The 14,183-nt window shown below is 44.1% G+C and overlaps 1 protein-coding gene across 13 annotated transcripts in view; it reads right to left on the bottom strand.

The window, feature by feature from the left end:
- Nucleotides 1–14,183, bottom strand: part of EFCAB11 (EF-hand calcium binding domain 11) — a 163,857-nt gene that overhangs the window by 133,520 nt on the left and 16,154 nt on the right. For all 13 annotated transcript variants that reach the window (XR_011488415.1, XR_011488416.1, XM_020900233.2 and 10 more), the window contains exons 4-5: nt 7,113–7,214; nt 6,055–6,145 (exon numbers count right to left, since the gene is read on the bottom strand). Coding sequence is in view for 11 of the 13 variants with exons in the window: in XM_020900233.2 (XP_020755892.2) it covers nt 6,055–6,145; nt 7,113–7,214 (193 nt within the window). In the remaining 2 variants the exon portion in view is untranslated. The remainder of the gene's footprint in view (nt 1–6,054; nt 6,146–7,112; nt 7,215–14,183) is intronic.

Below are 14,183 nucleotides of genomic sequence, written 5' to 3' on the forward strand. Positions count from 1 at the left end.
GACACTCTGACACTGAAAATACATTATACAACAAGTCATGAGGCTCTTATCATTCAACCAATTCTTAGCACTCCCAAAAGGAGAGCTGGATATTCTATGTGTTTTGACCTTCCCCACATGGTATGAAGAATGAAACTTAGACCCAAACTACCAGATACCACTCTAAGTGTCTCCAGCTGTGACTGAAGCGCATTTTGGTGCCTCGGTATTTCTGTCTGACATTACTACCTGACACTCCACCTACACTCAAACTCTGGGACACCGGTGGGCCTTCTGACCAACCATGCTTCTTCATTTCATGGCTGGAAAACAGAAGAAGCTTCCCAGAGCTTTTTGCCAAACGACAGGTGGTGGGAAAGTGCAAACCTCGATGTTTACAACGAGATGGAGAAGGCTCCTAGGCATGGAGAGGCAGAGATACCCACTCAGAGAAACACACCAGCTGGAAATACCATGGGCATCGGTGGGGGGTAAAGTCAAGACAGGACATTAAGCCGGCGCCCTGTTAACAGCTGGGGCTAAATCAGGAACTGAAAAGGCCTCTCAAAACACAGCAGAGAGAGGCCATCCGAGGTTAATTCATAGAAGTCACACGGAGAATGAGAAAATGGAAGGCAAAGCCATATGTGGTTATAAAGCTCCTGACTGCACTTGAAAGGGCTCTTTGCTAGATTATAAGAAATAAATTAAACCATAAAGAAAACAGCAAGTGAGGATTTTTCTGTTAGTGGATATTTGGAGTAAGTGACAACAGACCAACAATTATTCAGTAACTAGAACTCATAAGGCAGGCAACATACTGACAACAGTGGAAGTTATAGATAAATTTGCAAACTCAAAGAGCTTTACGGAGATAACTGTAAACACTGTATTTTTGTTTATCAAGTGATATAAAAAATTACATAACCATCTATCAAAATTCAGAGAAAGGAGAGAAGACTGTTCAATGTAAACAAAAAAAGGCCTTTTCTGTGTGTGTGTATTTATTGAGCAGGACCTCGAAAGGAGGGTCTAATTTGGACAGGTGAGAAGTAGAGAAAGGTACTGCCAGCAAGGGCAACAGAATGAAGTATAAATTCACATCACACATTGAAAGGAACAAGTGTTGTGCCAGAAGAAACAGAGGAGTTTAGGATGATGAATGAAAGATGAGTTTGGAAAGGGGACCAGATGTTGGAGAGCCAGGTTAAACAGTTTTAACTTTACCCTTTAGAGTCACTAAAGGGCTTTGAATGTGTTTCTGTTTTTGCTTCTTTTTTTTTAAAAAAAAAAAAAAAAGCACTACAAAGTTTCCATTAAGGTCTATTAGTATTAAGGAGGAAAGATTTTTTTGTTTTAAACATGCAGCGCTAGAAACAAACTATTATCTCAGATTTATTTCACTGGACAAACAGCACTACTCAGTTCATGGCAAATAGATGGGGAGAAAGTGGAAAGAGCGGCAGATCTTATTTTGGGGGCTGAGGACGGTGACTGCAGCCTCGAAATTAAAAGATGCTTGCTCCTTGGAAGAAAAGCTATGACAAACCTAAACAACATATTACAAAGTAAAGACATCATTTTGCCAACAAAGGTCCGTCTAGTCAAAGCTATGGTCTTTTTCAGTAGTCATGTACGAATGTGAGAGCTGGACCATAAAGGCTCTGAGCTGAAGAATGGACGCTTTCGAACGGTGGTGTCGGAAAAGACTCTTGAGAGTCTCTTGGACAGCAAGGAGATCAAACCAGTCAATCTAAGGCAATCAAGCCTGAATATTCATTGGAAGGACTGACGCTGAAACTGGAGCTCCAATACTTTGACCACCTGACGAGAAGAGCTGACTCATTGGAAAAGACCCTGATGCTGGGACAGACTGAAGGCGGGAGAAGAAGGGGACGACAGAGGATGAGATGGTTGGATGGCATCACCAATTCAACGGATGAGTTTGAGCAAACTCCAGCAGACAGTGAAGGACAGGGAAGCCTGGCGCGCTGCGGTCCATAGGTTGCAGAGTCAGACACGACTCGGTGACTGAACACCAACAGTCCTCATGCCTCTTAGACTTCTGCCATTTGTAGTGGGTGGGGGAAAAAAGAGTTCGTCAAGGATGGAATTTCCTAAGAATTTCTTAGTAATAATAATGAAACATCATCTCTGATATAGCTTTAGTATTTGAGAAAGCAGGTATACAAGTCACGATTCTAAGCTCTAAGTGAAAAGCAAAGTTTTAAGATTCAAACACTGAGAGGAGCCTCAAGCTTTTTTTGTGTGATGCATCAGGTCTCAGCTGTGGCAGGTGGGATCTTTAGCTCCAGCATGCAAACTCTTATTTGCAGCATGTGGGATCTAGTTCCCCGACCAAGGATCGAACCCAGGTCCCCTGCACTGGCAGCACAGAGTCTTAGCCACTGCCCCACCGGGGCAGTGCCCTTAAAATCTGAAATCCAAACAGTAAGTGTTTTATGACATCTTTAGAGGTAATATAAAGAAGCACCTTTTGTGTGCCTGCGTGTGTTTTTACACAAGATATCACCTCTTGGTTTAAGACAGAAATACAACTCAAAACCTTTCCCTTGGTAGAAAACTTCCCCTCTTAATTTATAAGAAAAAAAGCTACAATTAGCAGCCCCCAAGCAATCAACCATTAAAAGTAAAACCTCAAAACTGCGTCCCTCAATAAAAGCCAACAACTCCATAAAACAAGAGATGAAAGCAGATACAGAAAAGCTTAGGGGAGATACTATAAAATAACAAGATACAGCAAAATAACAAAATGAAATGAAACCTCAGCAGGTACACAGCCCAAGAAAGAAGCATAAGGGGAAAATAAAACCCTAACAGGAAAAAAAAAAGGCCACAATGGGCACGGTACAAAGGAGGACAGACCCTGTTGAAGACGTGCTGAGAGGCGGGGTAAGCAACGCCAGCCAGAGGAGACGGGACTTGGTTTTTCACACAGTGAAGTGTCTGGGGGCAAGCACTTCCGGGAGCGGCTCCTCCTGGTCTTCAGAAGTCTCCTGGGGAAGAATTTGGCAATCTTCTCCCATCCTTCAAACCACAGGCGGCTGGTCTAACCGGAAGCCCCGCTCTCGGGCTGCCTCCCTGCGGCGGTCTTCAGACCTCCGCTCTCCCCTGCCGAACTGGGAACCTGGGACTGAATTGCACTCAGGCTGGGCACCCAAGTCAAAGCCGGTCAGGCTTCCCAGTGTCCAGCCCTAGGAGTGTGACGTCTTTCGCCTCGCAAAGGGCCCCAGCAGCTGCTTTTCTTTTCCCTTCTCTTGAAGACTATTTGCATCCCTGAAACAGGGACGTATGGAAGTCAGACAACTCTGTCTCCGGCCAACTTTAGCTTACACACTGAGGAAACGGCTTTCTCTCTTTTGGTGTCACGATTTCACTTCATTCTTATCATGCATCAATCATTCTGCTTCAGGGGATGTGGTGCTATAAATAACATTGTAAATGTGACTTTAAGCAGGCTAGGTTCGGTTAACTAGAAGGCCTTGTCCGGCTGTTTACAGCAGTGGTCTCTAAACTCTGACCATCATCCTAGGAAGTACAGGATTTGTGGGCACGCAAATGTGTTTATGGATAGATGATGTGGACATGCGCTACAGTATTCATATGTTATGTTCATTATAAAATACAGAAATTTCTAAAAAAATCAAAGATAAAAACATTTCACTTATTCATGGCAAATGAGTTTTTGCCATCACTCGAAATTATGAAGAACACTTAACAAGAACAATGTGATTTTCACATACTTTATGATTTCTGAACATCACGGGTGAATTCTTTGTGACTGATCGATTTCAGTGTTTTTTAAATACTTTACTTATTATGTATTTGGCTGTGCGGGGCCTTCGCTGTGGCACTCGGGTCTTCGAGGCACACACACGGTCTCCCACTGTGGCTCAGAGGCCCAGAGGTCGAGGCGCGCAGGCCTCATTGCTCCGCAGGATCCGGGACACGAGTTCCCCGACGAGGGATCACACCCGTGGCCCCTGCACCGCGAGGCGGATTCTTGACCACGGGACCACCGGGGAAATCCCAAGTTCAACTTGTTTTAATACTAGGTCTTACATAGACAGATCCAAACAGGAAATGGGCATCGTGACACAGAATCTCTCAGTTTTTAATTCTATCCTCTGATTATAAGAAAGTTTAAGGGGTTTGTTTTATTTTGTTAACCATTTTGTTGGTATTGCTAATTGAGATTCAGCTAATAAATATTCATCTCTCCTGATATCAATTAGTTAGTTGCTCTTATCAAAGCTATTAAATTTTTATATTGATACTTTAAAAAAATTGTGCTGTCAAATCACAATGCTTCCTTTTTTTCAGCAGATTAGAACACTGTTTCCGACTTATTGAGCATGCAAATATAAAGGTTTTAGTAGGTGACACATATTTTTAAAAACAGAATCACATTTCCAAACACCCATTCTCAAAAATGTTCTCCCTATAGCACAGGTTTCTTTGGAGAAGCAGTTACTTTCCCACTCACTGTTAAAACACGGTTTCTACCTTGAAAGGCTGTACTTAAGTGGATTTTTCAAAATTACATTTGTGGCACGAGGGGACAGCTCCTAAAACCTTTTAACACCCAAAGGTCAGCAAATGTGGACACCTGTCTTTTTGTAAAAGTAAAATGAAGTAATTCTTCATTCTTTTTGTGAAAAACCACCACCATGTGGTATAAATCCATTGACTCTCATTACTCATCCCAGAATGTACACAGATACCACAGTATCTGAAAGGCCGTGATATTCTGGAATAAACGGAGTGATACTGTCTTGGGGTACCTTGTCTGCAACTGGCTTGAACTCCTCTGCTCTTCAATAGCTTGCTCAATAATCTGCTTGCAAATGACGCAGCAAAAGAATTTCATATATGTCACTATTGATGACAGTGAGAGTAGATTCTTATTTCAAATAACCTGCTTGATAATTTCTACTGAGGACTGGCTTCTCGTCAGATTTCATGAAATTACTTTAATCCAAATGGGAACACCTGCCAGATGTCCACCAACATCTCTTCTCTCCTTCTTCCTCATAGCAGAAATTCCATTTGAGCACACATGGCTGCCCAAAGCAGAGACTACATTTTCCAGACCCACTTCTGCCTTATAGCTACTCATGGCCTTGGAACTAAGCTTCGGTCACGGGGATGTATGAAGAAACAATGGCCAGCCTTAAAAAGAGAGGCCTATCTTCTGCTCCCTTTCCACCTATCTATTTGGAATTCAGGTGTGATGGCTGGAACTTTGGCAGCTATCTGGAAGCAAGAGGGAGAAGCCAGGTGCTGAGGCGGCCAGAATAAAAGGGCAGGAATCTGGGCCCTTCACAGCTGTGCTACCCTCAGATCAGCCCTGGACGCCCCTGTGTTTCCGGCTCTTTTTTTCAAGCTTTGTTATTTTGGGTTTTCTGGCAACAGGGCTGATGAGGAGCTCATGTGAGCAGTCAGAGTAGAGGCAGCGCTGCCATCTTCTCACAGCAGCGTGTGCTGACACCACTTACGATACCTTCACCCCACAGTGTCCCGACAGAAGTGTTCACACCACTCGCCCACTCTGTCAGGATCAGCTTACAAGGACGATGTGAATGCAGTCCCTGCATCTACCTTCTCAGTGTGCGTGAACCGCAGCACGGGTCCAGCACTGCTGAACCCACCTGTATTCTCCATGCGACCCAGAGGCTGTTTGTAACCTGGGTCTGATGAAATGCAGGCCTCGGGGAGCTCAGTGTTAACAGAGCTTTGCAGAGCGGGTGTGGCCAGCACGTCACTGCACCAAGAAGCCCTACTTCCTCTCTGCTCCTCTTCACCCCTGCCAACAAACGGCTTCTGCACCTTCCTGGTATGCAAGCACTCCACCCACTTTAGGGCCCACTGTCAAGGCTGTGGATGGATTAACAGCTAACTATAAAATTCTCCCCTGGACCATGACAATATCCTGTGAGAGGAACACGTCCACCAGTGAAAAACAAGCATAAGTGAGTGTTCTCCGTAAAACTGAAAATTTGCACAGGCAAATGGTAAAACAAGGGCATGTATGCATAAAGACGGATGCCTTACCTGAATACCTCGAGAATAATCCTTTCTGATAACTTGGGAGCCACCTGCTTAAATGCTTTCTTGAAATCTTCCAGAGTTAAATATCCACGATCTATTTGAAAGCAGAATACATAACATTCATGTACTACTAAAAGTCCTGTGAACTGCTATTTCACCATTGTGTTTGCGTGTGACTTTAACATATAACTAGGAGAAAAGCAGGAATCTACAGTTGATTTTACACGTCAGGTAATCTGAGATTGCCTCACTGGATTACGGTATTACTCTAGTATCATTCCTGTTGTACAGGACAGTCCCAGATGCTCCCGAAGCTTTCTTCCAGCCCCATCCCTTGCCGGCTCCCTGAGTCCCAGCGGGAGCGCTAAGAGACAGGCAGTAGGCTTCCGGTCTCTTTGAACTGCCAAAATAATTCATTCTTCAAAATGCACACATTTTTTCACATTTTTTTAACATTTTTTTTCTTGCTTGGTTTTAGAACTGCATTATTATTTAGAGGGAAAACCATCACAGAAGCCAAAATACTGAACCTGGACTCCACGAGTCTTTCAACCCTGCGTTCTGTGAGGAGTGGGTCCAAAGCCACCCTTCTCGGCCACCCCAGCATGGGAAAACAATGCCTCCAATCACATGTGGGTCAGAGAAGGCGCCAGAGGAAAAGGCCCCGTGGTCTCCCAAGCTTCCGTAGGTTGCTCTTCACCTATATTCCCACGTGGCCAGCCCTCCTGACGTTCCCATTAAAATGCAAGCAAATTGTAAGTACAATCAGATTACTGCCGATGCTATTTCATCCACTGTAAAGGTCAAGATGTGGTTAAGGCTGTGATGGAGGAAAAAATATGTACACCAACATCTACCATAACAGCTAATGAATGTAGGAAAACAGTCTTCCAATATATTATTTTATTGGGTTGGCCAAAAAGTTAGTTCAGGTTCTATAAGATGTTATGGAAAAACTCGAACAAAGGGTCTTGATCAGCCCACTATTTACTGAGTATATGTTCCTATCCACAGTTCCTTAATAGCAATTTTTTATATCCAAACACTTTAAAGATACTTACAGTGCCTGTCAAAAGCCGTGAAGATGTGTCTTACTTCACTGCAATACAGTTGAGCTTCCTTCTTTTTCCTTACGATGTCTAAAAACTCCTTAAGTTGTATCCCTAAAAATTGGAAAAAAACGAGTTTACCAAAAATGACTGTCTTCCTATTTAAGAAAAAAGTGAAAGTGAAAGAGGCTCAGTTGTGTCCAACTCTTTTCAATCCCATGGACTGTACTTCATGGAATTCTCCAGGCCAGAATACTGGAGTGCATAGCCTTCCCCTTCTCCAGGGGATATTCCCAACCCAGGAATAGAACCCAGGTCTCCCGCATTGCAGCTGGATTCTTGACCAGCTGGGCCATCAGAGAAGCCCAAGAATTCTGGAGTGGGTAGCCTATCCCTCCTCCAGGGGATCTTCCTGACCCAGGAATCGAACCTGGGTCTTCCTGCATCGTAGGCGGATTCTTTACCAGCTGAGCTGCCAACATAAACGGATAGCGATACTATCGCCCACAAATGTTACCTTGATCTTGGTAAGCAGTATCCATTCACACAGATCTCTAAAGCTGAAGAGGCATTTTGTTAAAAGCCACGCCGGCTCCACATTAGTGACATGTAAGACACTCCAACCAGCATCACAGCACTTCAGGAGCCCCGAGCTGCTCCTGGGGGCAGAGACGATGACCGTGGAGAGGCGTGGCAGTCTTCCCCCGAGATCCAATGGACGGGGCTAAAGCTACTTACAACACAAGGTCTCCTAACTCTTCTTTCCACGGTGTCTTTGATCCCTTTTCTCGTAGCCAGGTGTCATTATGACAGGTTTTTCTCCAGCTGGGAGAGCGGGGCGAAGAAGTAGTTTCTCAAAAGTCAATACCAATCGCACACCACAGACAGAGGTGGAGCGAACACCCCATAAACAATAGAGCTGGCAGTGTCCCCAGCCTCCAGGACACCCCATGACTGTTCTGCATCCTCGGGCTCTACTTCCTGTGGTCCTCATAATAAAAGAGCCCAGCGTGATCACAGGAGATTGGATACTGCGCTCACGATGTCTATTAAAATGAATTCTAATGTGATCTTTGTAGTAGGCTTAAAGAGTGAAGCCAAGAATTTAAACGTTTTAGTGAACTGAGCCCTAAATATATAAAAAGAGCAGTTCGTTTTTATAAGTCAGGATTTCCATTTTAAAATGTATCACTCTTTTAAAAATAGCCCCAAATCACACAGTAACCACGTGCTAATTTTTAAGGACTTGCACCCTTTTCCTTTTGGTGAGGTATACTGAGCTACATACAGTTCCCAAAATAGTTTCAATATTTTTTTTTTTAAGTAGAAAATAGTTTTCTAAATTTTCCACGTTTTCTTATTTGTAGTTAAAGATTTAGGAATTTGAAAATGTCTATCTCGGGGACTTCCCTGGTGGTCCAGTGGTTAAGATGTCACCTTCCAGGGTAAGGGGAGCAGTTTCAATACCTGGTCAGGAACCAAGATTCCACATTCCTCAAGGCCAAAAAGCCAACACATAAAACAGAAGCAAAACTGTAAGATATTCAATAAAGACTCAAAAAATGGCCCACATAAAAAAAAAAAAAGCTGATCTATGTGTTTAAATTATCCTTTTGTAGGACTGACTGTGTGCCCAGCACTGTGTTAAGCTCTAGAAACAGAAGGGAAAAGAGAAAATACAGATTTCCTGTGCCAAGGGAGTCAGTGGTCTACTGGGGGAGACAGAGACTCTGCAGATTCAATTACAAATGTATAAACAATTACAAACCAGGACTTGTGCAAAGAGGGGGATAATAGGAGGGCGTGAACATGTCACAGAAGCCCTCCGGTCGGGCAGGGTCAAGGCTGGGGAAAGGCAGGCTCAAGGGGGAGTGGCTAGAGGTACCCTTGGAGCTGATTCACTTGTGCAGCAGGAGCCAACACAACGCTGTAAAGCAATTACACTCCAGTAAAAAGTGAGTAAATAAATACAAGAGAATCAATTTCCTCCCTTACTTAGTTATGTGTGTGTGTGTGTTAGCCACTCAGTTGTGTCCAACTCCTTGTGACCCCATGGACTGTTGTAGCCTGCCAGACCCCTCTGTCCATGGGATTCTCCAGGCAAGAATACTGGAGTGGGTTGCCATTAAAAGCCTTTAAACTGTATACCAAATGATAAAACAGGAACTGAAATAATTAATATCAATAAATTACTATTACCATGAAAACAAACAAACAAAAAGAAATCATCCTGTAGAGTGGACTCTGGCGAAGAAGAGATTTCTCAGAGGAGGTAACACCGAGGCTAAGACCTAAATGAAACTCCAATACTTTGGCCACCTGATTCGAAGAGCTGACTCGTTGGAAAAGACCCTGAGGCTGGGAAAGATTGAAGGCAGGAGGAGAAGGGGACGACAGAGGATGAGATGGTGGGATGGCATCACCAACTCAACGGACATCACTTTGAGTAAGCTCCGGGAGTTGGTGATGGACAGGGAGGCCTGGCGTGCTGCAGTCCACTCTTTGCAGTGCAAAGAGTCAGACATGACTGAGCAACTGAACTGAACTGAATGCCTAAATGGTAAGAAGGTACCAACTGGCTAAAGCGTCAGAAGAGCACTCTGCACGGTGCAACGAGCATGTGCCCAGGCCATGGGGAGCGAAGTGCGGGAAACGAAAAGGCCCCTGCGGCTTGGCAGTGGTGAAGACACGGACTGGGAAAGGAGGGAGCGGCTGAACAGGAAATAAGGTGGTTTTTATTTCGGTTAATAGGAAATCAAGTAAGAAGTCTGGATTGAGAAGTGACAAGATCTGATTTAGAAAGATCGTGGAAGTATCTCTCTGGCTATTGTTTTGAGAAAGCAAAATAGAGAAAAGGAGACTCATTAGGCTCCTACTGGCCAGGCAGGTGGTCAGGAGGGTGCGGGCAGCAGGACCCGGGAGCGATGGAAGGTTCCAGACAGACTGCAGAGAAGAAGGGTTAGACACGGAGCGTGCAAAAGAAGATGCCAAGGTCGAGCCCCGAGAGGAGGCTTGAGGAGTCGTTTAAAGAGACAGGAAAGGCGAGGGGAAGTGGGAGGGGAGTGGCAGAGAGACGGAGTGGCGATTTGGAGATGCTAGCAGTTTGATGCTTTGGAGACAACCAAGAGTGAAAGGGAAGAACAAGTGGCAGCAGACGCTTTGGGCACTTAGACGTGCAACGATGCAGCCCCACTCTCATCAGGCCCCCCGGTAATAACCTGCTGCGCGTCTACCCGAGACTCACTGAGAGAAGCCCTGTCGTCAAGTTCATCCCCAGTGCTGAGGAAGATGTTTAGCCTGTAGAAGCACTCCTCGCATGCTGAATAAGTAAATAAACTCATGTGTGCATGCTAAGCACTTCTGTCATGTCCGACTCTTTGTGACCTCATGGACTATAGCCTGCCAGGCTCCTCTGTCCATGGGATTCTCCAGGCAAGAATACTGGAGTGGGTTGCCATGTCCTCCTTCACGGGATCTTCCCGACCCAGGGATCGAACCTGCATCTCTTTCGTCTACTGCATTGGCAGGTGGGATTTTTGTCACTAGCGCCACCAGAAGACATTTTTTCTATTAGAGTTTTCAGCAAAAAGCATTAAAATGTGTGTTTTAAATGCTCTTATAACTCTGGACACTAATGCCAAAAAGTAGGTCACTATTTAATCACATAGCCAGCAAAATCATCATTTTAGGAACCCCAATTTCTTAATACCTATGATACAGTAAAAAACAAATTTCAGAGGGAAAGGAAATACATGCATAATATTTGCTCTTCACTTATTGCATTTGATTTTGGGAAATGATAAGAAAAAAAGCACAAGTGCATTGTTCATTATGTGATACAGATTCACAAGGAAAAAATGCTACATGAGCAGGGAATATCTTTTAAATTACATATTCAGAAGACTCACCACTATTTGGGGCTATATAGTCAGGTCTTTATTTCATAATCTTGGGGGTAAAAAGCAAATATTCTTTACTATTTCCTAGGAGAAAATATATGCAACTGCATATATTCAACTTCAATGCTTATTACCACTTAAAAAGAAGAAACAGGGACTTCTCCGGCAGTTCCGTAGTTAAGACTCCAAGCTTCTAATGCAGGGGTTCTGGGTTGGATCCCTGATCAGGGAACTAGTATCCCACAAGCCTCATGGCATGGCCAAAAAAAAATAAGAAGAAACAACCTAATAATACAAATAACTCCATAAATGTAATCAAGTTCATTCATACTATTTTCCCACAGGATCATATACCTTGTGTTTTTAAGTCAACATCAAACCACATAAACATACCCTACAGCCTCATCCCCACCCCGCCTTTAACTTGCCTTAATCTTCAATAGCGACACATGCAAATGCATTCAATGCCAACGCAAGTTTCTTTTCCAGAAAGAATGGGGCAGTTTCCATCCAGCTGAGTGTTCATGCTGCAAAAGCATGATGACTTTCCAAGACCAGTGTATAAAGGTGGGTTATTCCTACAGCCCTGTGATGCAAACACTTTAATGAAAGTTTTAAATGTCTTACTGCTCTTTAAATGGCCTAGAAATACAGTTCCTACTATGAGCTCCACCTGTCACAGTATTCGAACCTAAAATTACCGCTTCACAAAGACTTGCCATAACTCTCATTACCTGTGTCCACGCCTGGAGTGAAAGAGAATGTTGAGAACCTTCTAATTCCAAATACGAGGTTGAGTCTTCTGTGTAAACTATTCTAATGATAAAAGTTAACCTAAATACACTTTGCTATAGTTACATGTTAAGGTCATGACAACAGGAATCACGTACGTAGACCTGTGTGTTTGTGTTTATCATTAATCTCCAGAAGGTGTTCAAAAATTGCCTATGTCAGGCAACAGAGACTCGGAGAACAGACTTACGGACACAGCGGGGCAGGAGAGGTGAGCCGAGTGGAGAGAGCAGCACTGAAATATACACACGATGATAAGTAGAACAGAGAGCGGAGGGGAGGCCACGTGTCCTGCAGGGAGCTCAGCCTGGTGCCCTGGCCATCCAGAGGGGTGGGGAGGGCGGGGAGCGGAGGCTCGGGACGGAGGGCGCCGTGTTTACCTACGGCTGATCCATGTTAACATACGGGGGAGTCCGCACCACGCTTTGAAGCAATTATCCTCCAATTAAAAATAAATATTAAAAAACTAGGTAAATGGACTCTGTCAGTGGTTCTCAGACTTTTTTTTTTTTTAAGCTGGAGGAAAGGTTCTTCTTTATAAATATAGGACATCCCACTGTGTAAAGAGGAAGGCAAGGCACTCGGGTGCAAGGAGCTGGGCTCCCCAGGCTTCCCTCTCCAGCAGCCCCTGGAAGTGCCCCAGCAGGAAGGACCCAGGATTGAGGATCCTGCCTTAAAGACCACTGGGGCCACCGATCCTCACAAATCCTTCCGGACTCTGCCGCTCTGTGCATTTCCCACACCATGGAGAGCATTCCTTTCCATCTAATAAATGACTCTTGGCAAAAGGACTCTTCATGTTCTATAACGAATGTATACATTCATTTCCAAGCTACTTAGTACATGTCATAGAGATATATCATATAGAGAAATGGTATTAAGCTATTTTAAGCTATTTCCTAGGATGGTAATCATCTTTCACCACTGGGGTGGATATATTCAAAAAGTACAATAAAACCATATACATTTTTCCTTGAAAGGTTTTTTTTTTTCTTTTCTTTTTTTTTTTTTTTTTGTGGCTCACAGTTCTAAGTTTCAGGGTCAGCATGCAGAAAGAAACCCTCTTGAATAAGGAGTCATCTCATTTTGGGCTATCACAGAAAGCTTAAACCCAGGAGAGGAAGGAGAGAATGACAGAAATGCCAAGTTATTTAAACTGGAGGTCTGGTCTGAGATTTAGTAGAAAAGGTAGGGCTACTATTCATTGGGCCACATATTAATTTTTCCCAGGGACTGAAAATTCCTAACAATGAGGGCTTAAAAGGATTAAGTGGACTTTTAAAAGCAATAATGCAAGCCTTTCTAGTTTGAGAAATAAAATTCAGATTATGACCTTTGACGGCCATGCAGAGGGGGAGAAAAAAGGGTAAAATGTGTTCACATAAAAACAGTGTAAGGACAGAAGGACTTTCATGGCATCAACAGTGGCGAGCTGTCACAATAAGAAGGGAAGGAAAATTCAGAGGACTAATATTCTCTTCCGTCCACACGCTTAAGAGTAGGGGAATGAAAAGAATCTGTCTTAATGGAAGAAACCAAGTTTTACCATATTGTTGGGAGGAAACCGAAGAGGAAGAGTGAAAACAGCTTACAGCCGAATAGAGAAATCTGAACCAATAAGACCTTATTTCTATCAGACGTGGACAGGAATCACTACCTGTTTTATTAAGTACATCTCCTGCTCATAAACCTTCAAAGGTTCCTCGGCATTAATAGTGCCAAGTCCTGATACCTTATTCTGGAATTTAAAGCTTCATTATTCCTTCCAGGCAAACTGGTCCTTAAATCTCCCACTTCCCAACTCCCTGCTTTCAGCAGGGTCACTCACTCTGAACACAATTCATTCATAGGAACTCGCCACACTCCATGCTGGTGTGGCACGTAAAAATGCTCTAAGGAGGGTGGGTTCTGTTTCCAGCGGGACTTGACATCAGCAGAATCACAGCTGAGAGCGCTCTGTTGGTGTTCTTGTTCAGTTGCCAAGTGCTTTCCAACTCTGGGACCCCGTGGACTGCAGCACGCCAGGCCTCCCCATCCTTCACTGTCTCCCAGAGCTGGCTCAGACTCACATCCATTACGCTGATGATGGCATCCAACCATCTCATCCTGTGCCGTCCCCTTCTCCTCCTGCCCTCAATCCCTCCCAGCATCAGGGTCCTTTCCAATGAGTCTACTCTTCGCATGAGGTGGCCAAAGTACTGGAGTTTCAGCTTCAGCATCAGTCCTTCCAATGAACACTCAGGAGTGATCTCCTTTAGGATGGACTGGTTGGATCTCCTTGCAGTCCAAGGGACTCTCAAGAGTCTTCTCCAACACCACAGTTCAAAAGCATCGATTCTTCGGCGCTCAGCTTTCTTCACAGTCCAACTCGCACATCCACACATGACCACTG

This window comes from Odocoileus virginianus, chromosome 6 (assembly GCF_023699985.2).
Source record: "Odocoileus virginianus isolate 20LAN1187 ecotype Illinois chromosome 6, Ovbor_1.2, whole genome shotgun sequence".
In the NCBI taxonomy this organism is placed as follows: Eukaryota; Metazoa; Chordata; class Mammalia; order Artiodactyla; family Cervidae; genus Odocoileus; species Odocoileus virginianus.